The sequence below is a fragment of the Dipodomys merriami genome, unplaced genomic scaffold, assembly GCF_024711535.1.
Source record: "Dipodomys merriami isolate MVZ:Mamm:240054 unplaced genomic scaffold, mDipMer1.0.p SCAF_33, whole genome shotgun sequence".
In the NCBI taxonomy this organism is placed as follows: domain Eukaryota; kingdom Metazoa; phylum Chordata; class Mammalia; order Rodentia; family Heteromyidae; genus Dipodomys; species Dipodomys merriami.
Window position 1 is genome coordinate 2,581,969 of NW_027204826.1, and position 16,294 is coordinate 2,598,262.

General features: G+C 49.7%; 1 protein-coding gene across 9 annotated transcripts in view; it reads left to right on the forward strand.

The window, feature by feature from the left end:
- Positions 1-16,024, forward strand: part of Hmg20a (high mobility group 20A) — a 73,688-nt gene extending 57,664 nt beyond the window's left edge. For 4 of the 9 annotated variants that reach the window (XM_070042837.1, XM_070042840.1, XM_070042836.1 and 1 more), the window contains 4 exons: positions 5,189-5,264; positions 5,940-6,155; positions 6,612-6,753; positions 11,868-13,958. In XM_070042837.1, coding sequence (XP_069898938.1) covers positions 5,189-5,264; positions 5,940-6,155; positions 6,612-6,748 — 429 coding nt within the window. In that variant the 3' untranslated portion in view covers positions 6,749-6,753; positions 11,868-13,958. Of the gene's footprint in view, positions 1-5,188; positions 5,265-5,939; positions 6,156-6,611; positions 6,754-7,302; positions 9,992-10,018; positions 11,217-11,867; positions 13,959-13,991; positions 14,162-15,021 lie in introns of those variants that run through there. The other 5 variants (XM_070042833.1, XM_070042835.1, XM_070042834.1 and 2 more) reach the window with 5 other exon arrangements.
- Positions 16,025-16,294: the final 270 nt, after the last annotated feature.

The window sequence follows — 16,294 nt, forward strand, 5'->3', positions numbered from 1 at the left end:
GCTCAAGGCTAGCACTCTACCTTGAGCTTTTTCTGTGTATGTGGTACTGAGGAATCGAACCCAGGGCTTCATGCATGCTAGGCAAACACTTTACCACTAAGCTACCTTCCCAGCCCTCGTTTGAAGGTTTTCAAATTATGATTTCCTTGCATGTAGATTTTTTTTTTTGACAATACTAGTGTTGAACTCAGGGCCTCCAGACTTGTTAGGCAGGTACTCTATTGCTCTAGCTTCCTTCCCAGACATGCACCTGGACCGTGATTCATCTCTCTTCCTGTCATAACTTAGATAATAAGCATGCTACAGGCCCTAGCTTCTTCCATTAAAATGTAATCTCATGGGCTTTATTCTCCAGACCGGCCTAGAACCCTGATTCTACCCATCTCAGCCTCCCAAGTAGCCGAGATGACATGTACATACTAAAGCACCCAGCCATTGGTTGAGAAAGGGGGGGGTCTCATGAAATTTTCTGCCCAGGCTGGCTTTGAACCAGGATGACAGACAGGAACTACAGACAGCAGGCACGGCTTTCCTAACGTAATAGGAATCACAGAAAAGTAAATGGTGATGGAAGGCAGCCCTCACTGCACGGGGCCACTGCAGCCTGGCTCACAGCAGTAAGGATCCCCAGAGTAAAGGGCGCTTCAGAGGACGCTCCTCTTCCCCTCTGAAAATCTGACCTGGAGCCTGGAACACAGCAAAACAGGTTCCATTCAACGGGGCCTCTGTTCTCTGACCCTGCACCCAGTATATAAAGTGCAAAGCCAAATGAAGAGTGTCCACGTCGTCTTCTGAGAAGAGCCAGCCCCCCCAGGCCCAGGAGGCAGCGGCTGCCACTCTCCACCAAGTGTCTCCCTTTGTGCGAACGCTAAAGGTAGAAACAATCATTTTGTTGCTCCTTTAATTTATGACAAATGACAGAATGACACTCAGCCTGAACAAATTAGACCCTTTCGGTGAGGAGGTAATCAAATCCTTATGATTTTAATCCCTTGAGCAATACTTGAAGCAGCTTAAGTCTCTCCGAGCCCCCGGGAGAATCCTCTGCATGCCGGAGAAACGTCCGCTGTAATGGCAGAGTGCTGATGCTTTTTATTACCACTGTGCCGTTAAGTAGAATCCCTCCGTTGTGTTTAGAGACTCAACAGTTTCATTTAATTGCCTTAATGTTTCTTCATTTGCACTCCCAGGATCTGTACCAAGGGCCAGGGTGTTAGTGCACTCAAGTGGCACAGCCTCTGCCCTTTTGTAATGAGCTAGCCTGGGACTGCCCTGACCACAAAGGGAATGTAATTCCAGTCCGAGAAGGGCAGAGTCCTGGGAGGGGGCTCTGTGTGGAGCCGGGCACCCCCTGTTCCCCTCCGGCTGGCAGATAGTCTTACCCTGGGCTGTGCAGTTAAATAGGAGACTAAAGTCACACGACCATGCCAGGATGCCGGTGGGCTTGGGCAGTGCCTCGTGCAGGGTGAAACTCGGGTGAGAACTTCCCTGTGGTCCAGAGGCAATGGAACAATCACGCTCCAGCCCAGTGGAGATCCCACCCCTGGGGAGTGTGTGGAGCCCGCCCACTGCCTGCCCCGCACGCGCACATTGAAATCCACTGCGGAACCCACCCTGGACAAAGCTTTCCTGCTGAAATTGGGGGCTCTCTGTGAACATTTTTGTTGACTATTTTTAAAGTGTTCTGGGAAACTTTTCTTACTTTCTCTGGGAAGGAAAAAGATATGGTAGAAATTAAGCGCTCTGAAATGAACTACTCCTCATGTAATAGTTTTTCAAATTCCTTTCTCTCTCTCTCTCTCTCTCTAATAACAGTAGTTGGGGTTTGAATCCAGAGCCTCCATTGCTAGGTTACCACTTGAGCCACGCCCCAAATTCTTTTTACCTTAGTTATTTTCCAGATAGGGCCTGCAGTTGTTTTTTTTTTTTTTTTTTTTTTTTTTTTTTGTCGGTCGTGGGGCTTGAACTCTGGGCCTGGGCGTTGTCCCTCAGCTCTTCAGCTCAAGGCGAGCGCTCTACCACTTGAGCTACAGCGCCACTTCCGGTTTTCTGGTGGTTTATTGGAGATAGGAGTCTCACAGTCTCTCCTGCCCGGGCTGGCTTTGAACCGCGATCCTCAGATCTCAGCCTCCTGAGTAGCTAGGATTACAGGCGTGAGCCACCAGCGCCCGGCTAGGGCCTGCAGTTTTATCTGGACTGTGCGCCTCCTATTTATGCTTTCAACAGAGGCAAGCACATACCACCCCATGATGGACTTTTCATCTGGGTGAGCCTCGAACCCCAGTCCTCCTGATGCCCACCTCCCCAAACCCTTCTTGCTTTGTTTTTCAGATAGTTTTGCCTGTGAGAACCTGGACCTAAGTCTTATTATTTATGCTTCCTGAATAATTGGAATCACAGGTTAAGCCACTGCTCCTGGTTTTTTTGTTTGGTTGTTTTTTTTTTGGCAGTTTCAATTTTTAGCCTAGGCTGGCCTCAAACTTGCAATCCTCCTGCCTCAGCCTCTGAGTGCTAGGGATATAGGAATGTACCACCAGTCATGGGGCTAGAACTCAGGGCCTGAATGCTGTCCCTGAACTTTTCTGCTCTACCACTTTGAGATAAGTCTCACAGAAAGAAGTTGGATGTGGCTCACACCTGTAACCCTAGCTGCTCAGGAGGCTGAGATCCGAGGATTGCACTTCAAAGCCATCCTAGGTAGGAAAGTCTATAAGACTCTTATCTCCAATTAATCACCAGAAAACCAGAAGTAGCACTGTGGCTCAAAGTGGTAGAGTGCTAGTCTTGAGTGTAAGACCTTAGCAACAGTATCCCACCAGAAAACAACAACAATAAAGAGTCTCACTTTCCTGCCCCACCTGACTTTGAACCACGATCCTCAGATCTCAGCCTCGTGAGTTGCTAGGATTACAGGCATGAGCCACCAGTGCCTAGCCAGATTTCCATCTTAAATGTCTGTCTTGATCTGCTGCATCCACCAGCCCCTTCCTATGTCAATAGCAGAAGGAAACAGGAACACAATCCCATGATTCTCCACAGGCTGTGAATTGCTTAGCTTTTCTACTGGGCATCAAATCACTTTTGTGTTCAAAGATAAAAAACAGTGGAAACAAGAAAAAAGATAACATTCTATCCCTCTCCCTTTTTTTTTTGGGGGGGGGGGGGGTCCGGTCATGGGGCCTGAACTCTGGGCCTGGGCGCTGTCCCTCAGCTCTTCAGCTCAAGGCTAGTGCTCTACCACTTGAGCCATAGCGCCACTTCCGGCTTTTTTTTTTTTCTTTTTGCTTATGTGGTGCTGAGGAATCAAACCCAGGGTCTCAGGCATGTAAAGCAAGCGCTCTACCACTGAGCCACCTTCCCAGCCCCCTATCCCTCTCCCTTTAAACATGTTTTTATAGGAATAATTTCTGGATATTTTCTTCACTGTTTTTCATGTTCTAAGGATTTTGGAGCCTTCAGGTTTTAGCAGTAATTTCTTCTGCACTCCTTCCATACCGTTCTCTTTACTGACTGATACTATGCAAGATTTTTAAACACCTGGCCAAGACACCTATAATTTATATTCATTATACTTTCAACTTCATGTGCATTGTTGAAATGGCAGCCAAAGCATCTTGAAATACTGACTCTGTTCTCACGGATCGTAGTTGAATATATTTTGCATGGTTTTTGTAAGACTTTTATGTTAATGGTTCATTGGTGAATTAATTTTAGGCCTTGTTATTTTTTTCCTATCTCATATTATCTTTAATGTTCTCATTTATAGAGCCTGTTTATTTCTGAGTTTTTTGGTTAGTTGGTTGGTTTGGTTTTTGTTTTTTTGTTTTTTGAGTTTTTTTCTGTCTGAAGAAAAGACTACAAGAACCCCAAAGATAGCCTGTGCCTTCTTAAGAAATAGAAGTGCTGATAGCATACCATTATTGTTCTCATGGCAGGAAGATCTCTGCTTAATGGATCTGTCCACTGTGCACATTTAGAATGCACAATCTTATCTCCGCATTTTACATGCACAACCAACAGAAATGATTGAAAAAACAGCCTTTCTTAATTATTTCCTGCCCCAGCTATGTTCACAACTCTGTATTGTTGGACTATTCAAATCAGAGAGCTATGGGGCTGGGAAGGTGGCTCAGTGGTAGTGCTTGCCTTGCATGTATGAGGCCCTGGGTTCGATTCCTCAGCACCACATAAGCAGAAAAGGCCGGTAGTGGCGCTGTGGCTTAAGTGGTAGAGTGCTAGCCTTGAGCTGAATTGCTGAAGGACAGTGTCCAGGCAGAGTTCAGGCCCCACAACAGACCAAAAATAAAACAAAAAGCCCACAGAGCTAAAAAGTGCTTACTTCTATAATCCTAACTGTTCAGGAGGCTGAGATATGAGGATTCCTGGTTCAAAGCCAGCCTGGGCAGAAAAGTCCATGAAACCCTTAGTGTAAGGTCAGTCCTGGATGGTGAGCAGACTCCTCTCTCCTTGAGGACCAAGTCTCTGCCCAGAAGCTGTGTTACCTAGGCAACTGGCACACCTGGGAGAGGTCACATCTGCATCTGCTGAGGTCACATCTGGATCTGATAATGGCCACACCTTTTTCCCACCTGGTCCCATGTCCTCTTACCTGGTCCCACTTCCCTTTACCTGGCCCACCTTCTCCCGTACCTACCTTAGATAAGGCATGGCCCAGGTCCAGACTCCCCCTTCCTAGCCATGTGGAGTGCCAACCTAGCCTGGTGCCAGCCAGTCCGCTGAATAAACCTATCCCTTACCTGAATACCATGTGCGTGGTGTTCTTACTCAGCAGCCTCTTTAAATATCTAACACTTAGCTCCAATGGAATCGCCAGAAAGCTGGCAGTGGAGCTGTCCCTCAAGTGGTAGAGCACCAACCTTGAGCAAAAAAGCTGAGACAGTGCCCAGACCCTGAGTTCAAGCCCCGGTAGAGCACCAGAAAGGGAGGGGAGGGAGGAAGGAAGGAAAGACTTGCAAATTTATCATTCTCATTCAGGCAAGGCATGTCACACACAGCAGTTCTGCATCTAAGAGAACTGATTCTGGTGAGACACTCTCTTCCGGGCTGTCCTGGACCCATTCCTGCTTTCAGGCTACTGTTTCCCTAAGGACACCGTGATGATTGTGCCCCAGGCACTGTGATTTATCTAGCCTCTGTGTAAGAATTAACTTGTGTTCTTGACTTGCAGAAAGAAGCAGAAGTAAAAGAGAGATCTGTTTTTGACATCCCTATATTTACTGAGGAATTTCTGAATCACAGCAAAGGTGATTACTGGAGTATTTTTTTATGTCCTTGGGTCTTGGGTCTTTGCCGGGGATGTATTTCTCAGGAGTCTCTCACCCCCATGCTGGGGTGATCCTAGCCTTCCTTAGGACTTTTCTGGAAGAATTGCTGCTTTTCCACTCTTTAGTAAAGGCCCCAGGACCAAGGAAAGAAATCCAAGCCAGTATTGTCAAAGTTCCTTTGGTCTCAGCACTTAAAAAAAAAGCATAAGTGACAAATGCGGTTGCTTTTAGATGCATAGCCTGGAACCCTCTGAACAAAGGCAAGCTTACCTGGGACTCCAGAGTATAGAAAGTAATTGCAGAGCTGGTCCCCGGGAGGCACGGATGGACGCGGGTCGCTGTGCCTGGCCAGCCTCCCAGGGTCCCCTGCGGAGCCCTCGGGCTCCTCGCGGCACAGAGCTAACAAACCCAAAATGCTGGGAATTGCCACTGTTGGTTGCAATCATAGAGAATTAAAACAGCTCTGGGGAGCCAGGCGTTTCATCGCTGAAATTGCTATCTGGAGGGCCGTAATGAGAATCCGAAGATGAGGTGGGAGAGCTAATGAGAGACGCTCAGCAGAACTTCCTTGGAAGAGTGAGTCACCGGGTCTTCTCCGAGGCCCCCTCCTCACGCTGCCTGGTTCTGGGGGGTGGGGGCCCTGTGTGTCCTCAGCGCGCGAGGCAGAGCTCCGCCAGCTTCGGAAGTCCAACATGGAGTTCGAGGAGAGGAACGCGGCCCTACAGAAGCACGTGGAGAGCATGCGCACGGCAGTGGAGAAGCTGGAAGGGGATGTGGTCCAGGAGCGGGGCCGCAACGCAGTCCTACAGCAGCACCTGGAGACCCTGCGGCAGGTGCTGGCCAGCAGCTTCGCCAGCATGCCCCTGCCTGGTAAGGTGGGAGGGGAAGATGGGGGAGGGGAAGATGGGGGGGCTGTCTGGTAAGGGGGAGGGGGACAGCAGGCCCAGCCGTGTAAGGGGAGCACTGTACCCCAGGTCCCCTCTATTCAAAGGGAAGGAAAACAGGCACAGGGTCTTAGAGCCTGTTTGGAGAATAGTCGCAGCAGAAAGTTGCCACCTTCCTCGCGTTCAGCTGCTTTCATTTCGTTTCTTTGTGGCCTGAAAGTCTCTCCTGTAAAATTAAAATATTTGTGGAGCAAACCACTTTAGAGTCCACTTCTCCTTCTGTGGATTCCCTGGAATGTTTTAGGGTTGAACTGAATGGGAAAGAAAGCATCTCTCTCTCTCTCTCTCTCTCTCTCTCTCTCTCTCTCTCTCTCTCTCTCTCTCTCTCTCTCTCTCTCTCTCTCCCTCTCCCCCTCTCTCTCTCCCTTCCTCCTCATTTCAGGAAGTGGAGAGACTCCCACCCTGGACACCATTGACTCTTACATGAACAGACTGCACAGCATTATTTTAGCAAATCCCCAAGACAATGAAAACTTCATCGCCACTGTCCGGGAGGTGGTGAGCAGGCTGGACCGTTAGGACCGGTGAGTGTTCCTGGTGGGTCCTGTACCAGCCCCCGTCCTCATCCTCATGCTATGGGTCCACTGAGTCCCGGGCTTTCACTCCCTGAGTGGAGACAGGGGTTAGATTTCTATTATGTGGTTACTGAAGATCAAATAATATGTGTGTTTGTGTGTGTGTGCGCGCACGCACGCGCAACACACACGCACGTGCACTCTAGTATTAGTACCAGGGCTTGAAGTCGTATGTGCTGTCTCTGAGCTTTTTCACTCAAGGCTAGCACTCTACCATTTGAGCCACAGCTCCACTTCTGGCTCTTTGGTGATTAATTGGAGATAAGAGTCTCACAGACTTTGCTGTCTGGGCAGGTTTTGAACCAGGATCCTCAGAGCTCAGCCTCCTGAATAGCTAAAGGTGACAAGTGTAAGCCACCAACACTCAGCAAAATCTTTCTAAAGAATACTAGAAAAACAGAATCCCAGCAGTTTTATCTCACTTATGCGTCTTAATGGTAATGGAAGAACAGGAGTTTGTGGTTGGTTAGGCTTCAGTTCTTGCTTTGACATTTTCAGGTGTTAGGTTCCAAAATGGGGTTTGAAGACCGGGTAAGAAATTTAGAAGAAACCATACCCAACCAGTTGTCAGAACAAAATAAATACCACTTAATTGTGAATGTTTCTTTTCCCTGGTGAATATCTATAATGACTTACAGGGGGTCAGTGAGAAGTGGGCAGGGGGGAGGCACCTGTATGAGTAAGCATTCTAATTTATCATGCCATAACAGAGTGATTATTGCATGTTAAATGGTGGTGTGAACACTTGATGCCCTGGCTCTATGAATAAGCAATAACTAAATAAGAAAAAGCTTTTTAAAAAATATATCCCTCAGGCTGGGAAGGTGGCTCAGTGGTAGAGCGCTTGCCTTGCATGCCTGCGGCCCTGGGTTCGATTCCTCAGCACCACATAAGCAAAAAGAAAAAAGCCGGAAGTGGCGCTGTGGCTCGAGTGGTAGAGCGCTAGCCTTGAGCTGAAGAGCTGAGGGACAGCGCCCAGGCCCAGAGTTCAGGCCCCACGACCAGACCCAAAAAATATATATATATCCCTCAAGCTGGGCACCAGTGGCTCATGTCTATAATCTAACTACTCAGGAGGCTGAGATATGAAGATCGAGGTTCAAAGCCAGCCTGGACAGGAAAGTCTGTGAGACTCTTATCTCCAGTGAATCACCAGAAAACCAGAAGTGGCAGCGTGGCTCCAATCTTGTAGAGCTTCTGCCTTGAGCAAAAAAGACCTGGGACAGCAGCTGAGTCCTGAATCCAAGCCCCAAGACTGGCAGATAGATTAGATAGATTAGATAGATACATAGATACATAGTGAGAGAGAGATATAGACAGACAGACAGACAGACAGAGACAGATGATTTTCTCAAAGAGGAAAGAGAGATCTTCCCTTGCAGATTTTTTGGCCATAATGGTCATCAGATAACATTTCTTAGAGCCAGTGTTTGTTCACTGAAATTCCTAGAGACAAGGTGCTCTTTCAGGAAGCCATCCCCAAAACTAGCAGCCCTAGGGTCTATGATTAAGTTGCCTGCAGATGCATGAAGTGTTGAAGAGTCTTGAGAGTGAGGCTGTGCAGTGTAGCAGCCTCGGAGAAGGCCGGAGCCCACAGCAGGGGATGCCTTCAAAGCATCCTGAGTTGGAGTCTTTTTGTCCTGCAGGCCTAAGTGTATACATAATTGATGTTCTAGCTTGGGTTGGACTTTGCACGGCATGTATAAGAATAAATCCCTGACTTGAGCTGGGAAGGTAGCTTAGTGGTAGAGTGCTTGCCTCGCATGCATGAACCCCTGGGTTCGATTCCACATACACAGAAAAAGGCCAGAAATGGCGCTGTGGCTCAAGTGGTAGAGTGCTAGCCTTGAGCAAAAGAGGCCCAGGGACAATACCCAGGCCCTGAGTTCGAGCCCCAGGACTGGCAAAAAAAAAAAAAAAAAAAAGCCGGGTGCTGGTGGCTCACACCTGTAATCCCAGCTACTCAGGAGGCTGAGATCTGAGGATTGTGGTTCAAAGCCAGCCTGGCCAGGAAAGGCCGTGAAACTCTTATCTCCGATAAATCACCAGAAAACTGTAAGTGGCGCTGTATAGCTCAAGAGCATTCACCTTGAGCTGAAGAGCTGAGGGACAGCACTCAAGCCCAGAGTTCAAGCCCCACAACCGACAAAATAAAAAAATCCCTGACTTGTTATGTGTAATGACAAAAGGAAATCTTTGGCCTTCAGGGCCTGCCTTTGGATGGCCACTGCTCTAATTGGTTCATGATGCTTAGCTCTAGCCATGCCGAGTGGGATCAGGCCTCCAGTTCCAGTAGCAGGCAGCCAGATGGAGTAGAAGGTACTTCAATGGCCGTGCTCCCCGCAGGCCACAGGAGTGGTATGGCTGCTGCTGCAGCAGCCACCAAAAGAGAACAGCTTGTAAATCCAAGCCTGGGATTTCCAGGAGCTCGTCATCCTTCTCATCTTCACACAGTGTTTTCAATTAGCACTCTTGTTTGCTTGAAAGGAGAGAGCTGGGAGAGCCAGCATGGAAGAGGTGAAAGCAAACAGTCACTGATGGGCCACGGTCTCCCCACTCCTGTGCACGGGGCAGCCGGACTGTGGTTTCCATGTGAAGCCTTTGCCAATAAGCTCTAGGCATTCGCTTAGAGCTCTGTCTTAAGGGTAAGGGTATAAAAAACTGGAGCTCGCAGAAGGGCCATAGACAAGCGAGGAATATTACCATTACCCTTGATTCTACTCTACAAATGCTTTGCCCTTGGAAAAAAAAAAAAAAAATACCTGGAAATGCTAGCTGCTGTTACTACAGCTTCTTGCAACCCAGCATAGCTAGGCACAGCCAGTTCCCCCGCGCCGCGCCGCCACTGTCAAATGAAACAATTATAAAGGCTGTGATTAATACTAGCCTGGCTTCATTATACAAATATGTACGGACAGCTAGGCCTGATGTCCCCAGCACTCGTGGTGCAATTAATTTCCCTGACACGAGCTTGGCAGAGCTTTCACTCTTCCGTCAGGAACCAGGGAGGGAGGGAGGGGAGCTCCGGGTCCCTGCCTTTCCGAAGAACGTCCAGAACTCAGAGAAACTGGATCCCACAGAGGGGAGAGGGCCCGCAGCGTGCCTGCAGATGCCACGAAGGAAAACCTTGCACTAGAGCATTAGAGGTATAGAAAAGGTTCTAGTCCTGCCGGGCGCCAGTGGCACACCCCTGTCATCCTGTCATCCTACTCAGGAGGCTGAGATCTGAGGATTGCAGCTCAAAGCCAGCCCAGGCAGCAATGTCCTCGAGACTCTTATCTACAGTGAACCACTCAAAAACCAGAAGTGCAAGCCCCACAACCGATCAAAAATGTAAAAAATAAAAGGTTCCAGTCCATGATGACATTAGAGACTTCTGGCTGGCCCATCTTCAGGTCAGATGGAAGAGTGACTCTACTTCACCTTCCCTCTGTCTCGCTCACTCCTGCACTCCCAGAGACCCAGGAGGAGCCGCCGTGGCTTCCTGAGAGGTGACTGCTTTTATCTGAACCATTAAAACCCATGTGTTACCCAGTTCCAGATGAATCAAATGATAAATACTTGGCTGTTTGAGACTTGGAGGGGGAAAAAAAAAAACCCTTTGGGAAAAGGGCAGCAGTACTGACATTCAAAATGCAGGGCCTCTCCAATTGCCAGCTCCGCTGGTGCTCTGCCTCTTGAGACATGCCTTCAGCCCAGCTCTTTGATGGTCGTTTCTGAAAAGTGGAGTTTCATGGAGTTTCCTGCCCAGGCTAGCTTCTGGCAGTGAACCTCCAGATCTCGGACCACTGGGTAGGTAGGATTACTGAGCCCAACCAAAAAGAACATTTTATTGAGCATAACATATAACACATTCCTACACAGACAGATATCCTTAGATTTATGCTTGAAGAAAATTGGTTTTGATTGACCACGCAGTTCTTGGTGCTAAAGTAGGATACTAATTTCCCCTCATCAGATTGGTCTCTGTGTTCAGCAACTGGTGCTTTTTGTTGTTGCAGAATTGGAACTAGGCAGGCCACACTTCTCATGGAATTGTTACCCCATATACCTCAGTGAAGGTGGCTGCAGCTTTATGAGCTCTCTGATTGATAGAAACTACTCCTTGCCTTAATCTTTTTTTTTTTTTTTTTTTTTTTTTTTGGTCAATACTAGGGTTTGAACTCGGAGCTTCAATTTGCTAAACTGGCCCTCTACCATTTGAGCCACTTCCCAGCCCTTTTTGCACTGGTTACTCCTAAGCTAAGGTCTCATTGGAGGTTCTTTCTGTTTTTTGGTTTTTTTTTTTGGTCGGCCATGGGGCTTGAACTCTGGGCCTGGGCGCTGTCCCTCAGCTCTTCAGCTCAAGGTGAGCGCTCTACCACTTGAGCTACAGCGCCACTTCCGGTTTTCTGGTGGTTTATTGGAGATAGGAGTCTTACGGTCTCTCCTGCCCGGGCTGGCTTTGAACCACGATCCTCAGATCTCAGCCTCCTGAGTAGCTAGGATTACAGGCATGAGCCACCAGCGCCCGGCTTGGTTCTTTCTGTTTTGATTTGGGGTCAGTTATGGGCCTTGAACTCAGGGCCTGGGTGCTATCCCTGAGCTTTTTTTGCTCAAGGCTGACACTCTACCCCTTAGAGCCACAGCTCCACTTCCATTTTTCTGGTGGTTCATTAGAAATGAGAGTCTCACGGCCTTTCCTGCCCAGGCTGGCTTTGAACCCTGATCCTCAGGTGGCAGCCTCCTGAGTAGCTAGGATGACAGGCGTGAGCAACGCGTGCCTGGCCAGGTCTCACTTTTTGCCAGGGCCAGCCTGGACCCCAGTCCTCCTATTTACACTTCCAGCAGTAGCCCACCTCCCTTCTTTTCAGATGCCATCTTGGAACCACACACAGACACACACACAAACACAAACACAAGCTGGTCTGGAACCACAGCCCTGATCTCAGCTTCCCAAGTAGCTGAGATAAACAGGCGCAGGTCGCCACTCCCAGCTCACGGCATTTCTTGAGTCTCCAGCCCCAACTAATCAATAGTTTTCTATCTGGTGTCTCCCCTCTCCTTACCCCCAAACTCTCCAGGTCTTAGGGATCCAAGATGTTCTGTGTTTTTGCTTGTGTGGAATGAGAAGCCATCTGTGGAAATTTGAACTGAGAGCAGCAGAGAAGGACTGAGGATTCCAGGGGGGAGGCTGGTGTGTGTGAAATACCCTCCCCCCAGGAGACCACAGGCCAGGGCGCGTGGGACTGACCTGCAGACCGGCCCGGCCCCTCCCCTGGGGCTGCCACCTGCCATGGACAGGAAGACTTCCCCTTGTGGCAGTTCCGATTGGACCCCTCAATGGGTGGCACTCCAGGTTTTTTGTTTGTTTGCTTTTTACTTAGCTGTCACTTTTTCTGACGCCTTTTGGGTGGATTTTTTTTTTTTTTTCCTTTCCTTCACCCATACCAAGTTGTACATCTCCATTTTCTGACCTCTGGGCTTGGGCGCAGCAGGGCTCTGGAGAGCCTCTCTCATTGGATGGTCCCAATCTTCTCCCATCATCGCCCTGCTGAGCTTGGGAAGAAGGGAGCTTCTTGTTGACAGAGCCCTGTGGAGCAGGGCTGTGTTCCCAGCCCTCGTGGGCGCAGTGGGGGCCGGCCCTCAGCAGGCACCGTGATTGCCGGCCTGGAGGAAGGCGAGCTCGCTCCCCTCCCGCCCCCGCCCCCGTCCCCCCCATGCTGTTCCGGCTGCGCTCCCGTGCAGTCCCGCCCCAGCCAGGCGCTCCTGTCCCCATCTGTTGGCAGTGTCTTGTGGAGCATTTCTTTTTGTGGAGGAAAAGGTCACTGGTAAACAGGAGGAAGGGAGAAAGCCAAAACAAGCCCAAGTTTACTCCTAGTGGAGATGGGGGGGCCCTAGGTCTACTTGGGGTACACAGGTGGCCCAGGAGGAAATAAATGGCAGAGGGCGTGGGGGATTCACGCATGCTTTGTCCTGTGGCCATTGACTGCTGCGTCTGTATGAAAAAAAAAATCCCCTGCTTCTCCCTCACCTTAGTAAAAGCAGAACGGGCTCTGCCTGGCCTGGGGTCCTGCTTTCCTCTCCGCTCTGGGGTACAGGGGTATCGTCGGCAGCCAAGCACCGATTATCTGCCCTCCCCCCCCCCACCAAAGGCACGGGGCGGCATGCAGCCCTCTTACCACTGTGGCCTTCCTGGTGCAGGGTGAACCCCACTACATGGCCGGTTGTCCCCCCCTACATCTCATGTAATCCAAGGCGGGCCGGGGGGGGCACCAACAATTACAAAAAACAACTTTGTGCCACTGAAGCCCACATGCCAGCACCTGGCAGTTTGGGGGGACTGAGCACCCCTTGGCTATGTATTGCTGTAGAGCCAGGCAGCTCCACTGCCAGCGTTTTCCCCTCTCCCAGCTCTCATCTGCTGTTTTGGCCACGTCTTAAGAGTCCTTGACTGCGAAGGCCAAGCTGGAACTCAGTGTCTGTAGCCGCAGGACACCCCCGGCTGCCACCCGCCAGCTGCTTCCTGTCCTTCCCTCCAGCCTTCCACCCCTGCTATTGCTGCTCTCCCCCGCGGGAGCCGTTCCTGCAGCCCTGGTGGCATCGCTGTGGTGACTGGGAAAGCCTGTGCCTTCTGCCATCCTGTCCATGCCTGGGCTCATTTGCATATTCAAATGTGTAACTGGATCCCTGGGGAGTCGTCGCAGTGGCATCAGTGTTCAGTGCCAGCCCTCCAGGGGCACCACCCCTGACCCCGCCTCGCTGGGTGTCAGCCGTCATCACTGCCAGATTCTGGGGAGCAGGTCTGTGCACCCCCCCTCTCCTCCACCCATAAGGGACAGAGACTTCTTGTTTTCTAGCAAATTCCTCGATGTGACCACACTTCCATGGTTCTCTCAAGAAATAAGCTGTTGGCTCCGAGTGTTCACACATTTCCCTTTTTTATTTGTCTTAAAACAAGGAGCAGCTGAGGAAAAGGGAGACAGAGGTGTTTTGTTTCTGACAAACTTTAGAGGAAAAAAAAAAAAGTACATGTGTTTGGGACTGTTGAAATGCCAAGTTTTCCGTACAAGTGTTTTTGTAATTAAACTTTTGATTTTCTTCGTTGTCTTTTTTTTTTAAGAAGTTGATGTGGTTGCTTGACATTTGTCTCATTAAAACTTTTCTATGTGGAACCCACCGGATCCGGTTTTGCTTGCATGGTAAAGAGAAAAAGTCCTGCCTCTGCGTTTTCCCCCCTTGAAGACTCAGCGCCACGTGAATCATCAGGTTGGGGCTTTGGAAACAGCACCACATTCATTTCACTAATTGCCCATTCACAATGTGTCTTCACCTGTCTGATGATGCAGCTCTTGCAATAACAAAACTGCAATGACAATACAGTGATTTCTGAGTCATTTTAGGGGGCAGTGGTAGTCTGGAGTCGGCTCATAGGATGCCCTGGCAGTTGATCTTTTGACACGTGGCTAAAGACGTGCTTTTTAAACAGAACTGCCACTATCCAGGCACTGGTGGCTCCCGCCTGTCTGTAATCCTAGCTACTCTGGAGGCTGAGATTGACAGTCACAGTTCAAAGCCACCCCAGGCAGGAAAGTCCATAAGACTCTTAACTGCAATTTAAAAAAAAAAAAAAAGCCAGAAGTGGAGCTATATTTCAAGTGGTAAAGCACTAGCCTTGAGCAAAAAAGCAGCTTAAGGACTCAATCAAGAATGTTTTATTTTTATTTTTTTTTTGCTTATGTGGTGCTGAGGAATTGAACCCAGGGCCTCCGGCATGCAAGGCAAGCGCTCTACCACTGAGCCACCTTCCCAGCCCCAATCAAGAATGTTTTAAACTGACTGGTTACCTATTTCTTCTCAGCTGTTTTGTGTGTTGTACTAGTACTAGTCCTCAAACCCAGGGCCTAGGTGGAGTCTTCTTTCTTTGCTCAAGGCTGGCACTATACCTCGTAGGCCACAGCTCCACTTCCAGCTTTTTGCTAGTAAATTGGAAATATTAGCCTCACGGATTTTCCTGCCCAGGCTGGCTTCAAACCGTCATCCTCAGCTCTCAGCCTCCTGAGTGACTAAATGTGAGCCTTCGGCATTGGGCTTGAAGCTTCCACCTGCTTGTAAAATCATCAGGGCAGGGCTGGGCGAGGCAGCTGCTGGGAGAGCCACGGCCTGCCCAGGGAGCTGGCTGGCTGGGTGGCCTCGGGCCGGCTTTGTTGGTTTGAACTCCTTTCCTCTCCTACACAGCGCATGCCTCAGCTGTCTTCTAGTGTTGCTACGACAGAATCATGCAACAAACCACCACGCTTGAGAGGGTTGGAAGTGCCAAGGATTATCCGGGGCATGAGAGCTGGGATTGCATTTGACTATGTTTAACAGAAACTCACATCAGCCAGGGCTCAATATGAACTGTGAGCCTCACAGAGGAATGTGAGCCAAGCGGAGCCTGTCCAAAACCAGCAGGCCAGCCCCTGTCTGGGCCACAGCATGGTTTTTTTCTCAAGGTCACCTCACGGTCCAAAATAGCCACTTGGCCAGCAGCCAGCAGCCTGAGATTCCTGGCAGCAGAAAGAGAAGAAAGCAAGGACAAAAAGGACAACGGTGGATTTCCAAGAGGCTTCCTGGAAGTCCTACGCCACCCTTGCACTTAATTTGGCCGGAATGCGGTCACGTGACTCGCGCAGCATTAGAAAGGCTGAGAAATGTCATCTGTGTGTGGACCCAGGGTCCTGATAATACCCAGGGGTCAGTCGAGAAAAGGGAGGGAATGAACATGGAGTCAAGGGCCTGGGGGTTTCATCACACATGTGTGTAAGGTCTGCTCCTGGATGGCGAGCAGACTCCACCCTCCTCGCAGCAGTCTCCACCCAGTACCTGCATTACCTAGGCAACTGGGACACCTGGAAGAGGTCACATCTGAATTTGATGTGGCCACACCTTTCCCCACCCATACCCTACATAAGGGCTAGCCCAGGCCCAGACTCTCTCTTTTTACTCTCTCTGTTCATTTCTAGCTCTTGCTGCTCTTTTCTTGCTCTCTTTCTCTCTCTCTTTCCCAGCCACGTGGAGTGCCAACCTTGCCTGGTCCCAGCAGGTCTACCCCTTACCTGAATACCACGTGAGTGCTACTGTTCTTACCCCTCTCTCTGCTCTTTTCTCTCTCTTTCCTCTCTTCCCAGCTCTCTCTCATTCCCAGGCCTTTCCCAGCCACGTGGAGTGCCACCCTTGCCTGGTCCCAGCAGGTCTACTGAATAAACCTACCCCTTACCTAAATACCACGTGCGTGCTGGTGCGGTTCTAACTCGGTTACCTCTTTTTAAAAACCTAACAATGTGCTTGTGATTCCACTGGCCCTGCTGTATTGGTGAACAGGATGCATTTTTCCTTCTTTTGCCTGGTGGCCGTTTCAAAATGATCCTGTTAGCTGGGTGCTGGTGGCTCACACCTGTCATCCCAGCTACTGAGGAGGCTGAGATCTAAGGGTCACAGTTTAAAGCCAGCCTGGGCAGGAAAGTCCATG